The following is a 5480-nucleotide window of genomic DNA, read 5'->3' as shown; positions in this document are numbered from 1 at the left end:
CTCCAAAGAACGAGACAATGACAAATTCACAAAATACTCCAGAAGCTGTCAGGAAAAGAAACTAGATCGTTAAAGGACAAATTAAACTTGTCTCTCTCCTCTCTCTCTCTTTTTCTTCTCATAAACTGGTGTTCTGTGGACCTCTGTCTCCCACGGCACAGCTGTACCCCTCTCTGGCTGGTTTCACTGACACCATCATATGCCCCACCTGTAACGGCAAAGAAAAAGAAAGAAAAATCACAAGAACTATCCATTAAAGGTCAAGCTCAGCTGCTCCCACCAACAAAACCCACTTGGGCCCTTGACTCTGATGATGATTTTCAAGGATGTGCACCAGCATCTGATTCAGAGGAAGAAGATGATGAAACCGCACCAGTGTCCTCGCTGAAGACCCCAGTTGATAATAAAGGTCCTGTCACTGGAACCAGTACTAAAGTCGTCACAAGACAGACGGGAAAAATGAAGGCCCTTGAAGAAAAGGCTGAAGCTATAAAAAAGGAAATTGACAACATTAAACAGCAAGGCCTAAAGAAAAAAAAAAAAAAAAAAACACAGATCATCATTATCTGACCTTCCCCAAGCTGCAGATGGAGTGGACGACCCTGCAGACCTGCTCACCAACCCGATGCTGGAGGTTGGAGGACCAACTGGCCCTCAACTGGTGTACCGTACATGGCCAAAGGCGACCCTGATCGAGATGGCGAGCCAGCACTTGCCTGACCTGGCACAAGGAGGAGCTGCTGTAGCTGCTGCTATGATAAATATGATAGAAGTGGTCCGGCCCACACTAGCTGAACTCAAAATGATACTGGCTTCTGTATATGGGATTGCGTTCATCAGCACCATCGGAGCCCAACTATTTGATGTACGTGATGGACATCGAATTGTCAACGTCCAGGCAGATCACAAGGACAACCAACAGTTTTTCACGCACGTGGAAAGGATCACAGAACACATCACTGCAGCGTATCCTCAGACACCAAGCTTCACCACCATCACAGACACTGTTCAGAGACCAGATGAAGCCCCTCAAGCAATGTCTTTTGAGATTATTTTCTGCCAATCTCTGATGACTGGACTTCTTCCACCTATCCGCAAAGCTGCTCAGTCCACCTACATTGGGTGGAAAACTGGTGTCCGGCTGAATGAGCTTCTCAGGCACGCCTGGGATCAGCACACAGCTGACCAAACCTGCACCCAGAAGAAAAAACAGAGACAAACTGAAGAGGCTCAGCTCACACTGCTACAAGGAGCCACACAGATGACATTAAACACAGACACTGCCCAGCCACCTCACCCACAAAGACCTCAACAGCAACCAGTCCAGCCTTATCAACACCAGAACAACCCAGCTGGACCTCATCCTTGCTATCTGTGTGGAGGACTTGACCATTGGATCAGAGATTGCCCACACAAAAGGAATCAGTGGCGTGGCAGAGGTCGCCCGCCATACCAGCCACAGGGCCCGAGGCCTCAGCAGCACAGCCCAGGCCAACAGCAGCCACAAAATGGACAGAACTTTTACCCACGCCCACACCGATGCGGTGGACGTGGTTTTGGGCATCCAGGGGGCAGAGGCCGGAGAGGAGGTTACTCCACCTGACTAGTGCCGGGAGACCAGGACCCAGGACTCCAAACTGCAAGTATCAGCACACACACACCTGTTTTTCTGTCAGACACAGGCGAGATTATTCCTACAATTACAAATACACCCAGTTAGCGTATCTGAAGTTATCCATGTTCCTAGTGTTGGTTGAAAACGTCTGAATAACCATACCATACCATACCAATTTATTTATATAGCACTTAAAACAGCAACAAGGCCAACCAAAGTGCTGTACAAAAGAACACAAACATGCACAGCAGACAGGAAAACATAAAATAGAAATACAGATACAAATAGCAGCAGAAGCTAACTAAAATGGCCAACAGAGTAGAGAACAGACCGGGCCAAAACAAATCACACCGTGTTAAAGGCAAGCGAATAGAAGTGAGTCTTCAAGCGAGACTTAAAGACTGAGAGTGTGGGAGCCTGCCGGACACTCAGTGGCAACTCATTCCACAGTCGTGGACCTGCAACAGAGAAAGCCCTGTCACCTCTGAGCTTACGACGGGTTTCTGGGACTGAGAGAAGCATCTGGTCTGCTGACCTCAGAGAGCGCGGTGGGACATATGGCTGCAGAAGATCAGTGAGATAGGATGGGGCGGAACTGTTCAGTGATTTAAAAACATACATGAGAATTTTGAAATGGATCCGAAGGTGAATGGGTAGCCAGTGCAGGGAGGCCAAAACAGGCGTGATGTGCTCTCTATAGCCTGTACCAGTTAAAAATCGGGATGCAGCATTTTGGACCAGTTGTAGACGAGCAATGGAGGACTGACTGATTCCAAACAGAAGTGAATTGCAGTAATCAAGCCTAGATGTTATGAAGGCGTGGATCACTGTCTCAAGGTTCTTTTTGGAGAGTATAGGCTTCAGCTTAGACAGCCGTCTCAGCTGAAAAAAACAGGATTTGACCATCATGTTTACGTGACTGTTGAGTTTTAAGGACGGGTCCATTATCACCCCCAGATTAGTGACCTTTTGTTTCTCTAGCGGGGCTAGAGAGAAAAGGTCAATGTCATGGTTCATGAGTGAGCCACTGGGATGGAACAGCATGACTTCAGACTTCTTCTCATTGAAGCTTAAGAAGTTTAAAGCCATCCAGTCCCGGATGTCAGCCAGGCAGTCAAGAAGAGGCTGAATAGAGCGTGTGCCTCTGTGCCTCAGGGGGAAGTAAATTTGGCAATCATCGGCGTAGAAATGAAAGGGTATGTCGTGTTTGCGGAAGATAGCACCTAGTGGCAGCAGGTATAAAGAAAAGAGAAGGGGACCGAGGATGGACCCCTGCGGTACCCCCCACTGGAGCGCTGTCGATGCCGAACTAGAATCTTTGATATTGACACAGAAGGTTCTGTCAGATAGGTAGGACCCAAACCATTTAAGGGCTGACCCTGTGATGCCCACCCACTGCTCCAGTCTAGAAATGAGGATCTTGTGGTCGATGGTGTCAAAAGCAGATGTAAGGTCCAATAGGACCAACAGCACAGAATCACCTGCGTCTGTGGAAATGAAAATGTCGTTAAAAACCTTCAGTAGAGCAGTTTCAGTGCTATGGAGAGATTTGAAGCCAGATTGGAATAACTCTAGGATAGCGTGATCCCCCAAAAACTGTTTCAACTGAGACTCCACAATTTTTTCCAGTAGTTTAGAGGTGAATGGGAGTCTGGAGACAGGCCGGAAGTTGGACATGACTGAGGGGTCAAGGTTAGGTTTTTTCAGGAGGGGCTGGACAGCAGCATGTTTAAAAGTCTTTGGCACCACACCTGAGGATAAACTGCTATTCAGAATATCGAGGATAAAAGGACCCAGGGTAGGAAAAACTTCCTTTAGTAGTCGAGGGGGGACCACATCAAAGGGGGAACCAGATGGTTTCATGCTGCACATTACCTGCTCCAGAGAGGACAGAGAGATGGGCTCAAAGTGGTCAAACACAGCCACACACTGAGATGGGATGGACAGATCATGAGCTGGTGGAGAAATGAGTGCCTGGGTGTTTGCCACTTTTTCTAAAAAGAAATGGAGGAAGTTTTCACACAGCTCAGTTGAGGCTTCCAGAGGTGAAGGCTCACTGAGGTGTAGAACTGAGTTCAGGGTGGAGAAGAGAACTCGGGGGTTGTGGGAGTTGGAGACAATTAAATCAGAGAAGAATTTACATTTGGCAGCTTTAACGGTTTTCTGATAGTGACGCCAACTCTCCCTTAACATTTGAAAAGACACCTGGAGCCTGTCCTTCCTCCACCTTCGTTCAGCTCTGCGACACTGCCGCCTAACGGCTCGCGTGACGTCATTCAGCCAAGGCTCTGATTTAAGAATAACGCATCCACTGCACTGCTCATGTAACTTCAGAGCCTGCTGATCATTTAAGAGACTCATTTCTGATGACACCCGACACACAACTCACCACTTCATCCCTCTGCAGGACACATGACTATTGTTTTGTTTTGCTGACCCTCAATGACAATACTGAGCCATACTGACCCATACTGAGAGATTGTTTTGATCGAACAGACTGGCAGGTTTTCAGAGAAGCTGCTGAAAATGGAGGTTCGCTTGATCTTGACCAATACACATCCTCAGTTCTGGGTTACATTAGTACATGTACTGACACCGTCTCCACTATCAGAAATGTTAAAAGCTACCCAAACAGAAAACCTTGGCTGAATGCAGAGGTGCGTACCCTGCTGGAAGCCAGGAACACTGCCTTCAGGTCTGGAAACTCAGAGGAGCTGAGTAGGACAAGAAAAGAGCTGGTTGCTGGTATTAAGAGGGCCAAGGCCACATATGCAAAGAGGATCGAGGGTCAGTTCATCTCACAAGACCCTCGGAGCATGTGGAGGGGCATTAAGAGCATAACAGATTATAAAGGAAGGAGTGAACAATGCCCCAAAGACCCATCTCTGCCTGATGCCCTCAACAAGTTCTATGCACGCTTTGAAGACCCGAACAGACCACCCAGCACCAGACTCACCTCGCCACTGGATGAAGAGCATCTCAGCGTGACCTCAGCAGAAGTAAGGAGTACCTTCAGGAGGATTAATCCGCACAAAGCAACTGGCCCAGACAACATCCCCAGAAAAGTGTTGAAGGAATGTGCTGATCAGCTCTGTGAGGTGCTGGCAGACATCTTTAACACCTCACTTACCCTGGAGACAGTTCCCACCTGCCTGAAGACTGCCACCATCATCCCAGTCCCAAAAAGCTCTACAGTGACTGGTCTGAATGACTATCGGCCAGTGGCCCTCACCCCGATAGTCGCTAAATGCTTTGAAAAACTGGTCATGACTCACATCAAAACAACCATCAACATCAACGAGGACCCTCATCAGTATGCATACCGTGAGAACCGATCAACAGAGGATGCAATCTCCTCTGTGGTCCACACTGCGCTCAACCACCTGGAGCAGAAAAACTCTTACGTCCATATGCTCTTTGTGGACTTCACATCCGCCTTCAACACCATGATCCCCCAAACCCTGATGGACAAACTATCCACACTAGGACTAAGCCCCTCCATCTGCAACTGGTTACTAGACTTTTTAACAAACAGACCACAGTTAGTGAGGATCCACAACCTCTCCTCCTCCACCATAACCCTCAGCACTGGCTCTCCTCAGGGATGTGTGTTGAGCCCCCTCCTGTTTGCTCTGCTCACATATGATTGTGCAGCTACCCATCCAGGCTGTCACATTGTAAAGTTTGCAGATGATACAGCGGTGGTGGGATGCATCACAAACAATGATGAGTCCAGCTACAGGCAAGAGGTGGAACACCTGGAGAGCTGGTGCAGAGAGAATAATCTTCACATCAATGTGAAGAAGACAAAGGAGATGATTGTGGACTTCAGAAGGAACAAAAACACCTACACCCCCCTGAACAT

At 48.1% G+C, this 5480-nt stretch overlaps 1 protein-coding gene across 1 annotated transcript in view; it reads left to right on the top strand.

The window, feature by feature from the left end:
- Positions 1 to 1607, top strand: part of LOC119424996 (endophilin-B2-like) — an 87974-nt gene extending 86367 nt beyond the window's left edge. Inside the window, exons 13-14 of the mRNA XM_037692519.1 lie at positions 588 to 1133; positions 1306 to 1607. Coding sequence (XP_037548447.1) covers positions 588 to 1133; positions 1306 to 1607 — 848 coding nt within the window. The remainder of the gene's footprint in view (positions 1 to 587; positions 1134 to 1305) is intronic.
- The last annotated feature ends 3873 nt before the right edge of the window (positions 1608 to 5480 follow it).

The sequence above is a fragment of the Nematolebias whitei genome, chromosome 18 (genome assembly GCF_014905685.2).
Source record: "Nematolebias whitei isolate Nwh7 chromosome 18, NemWhi1, whole genome shotgun sequence".
Classification (NCBI taxonomy): Eukaryota; Metazoa; Chordata; class Actinopteri; order Cyprinodontiformes; family Rivulidae; genus Nematolebias; species Nematolebias whitei.
Note: the sequence above shows the minus strand (reverse complement) of the source record. Positions and strands in the feature narration are given on the sequence as shown.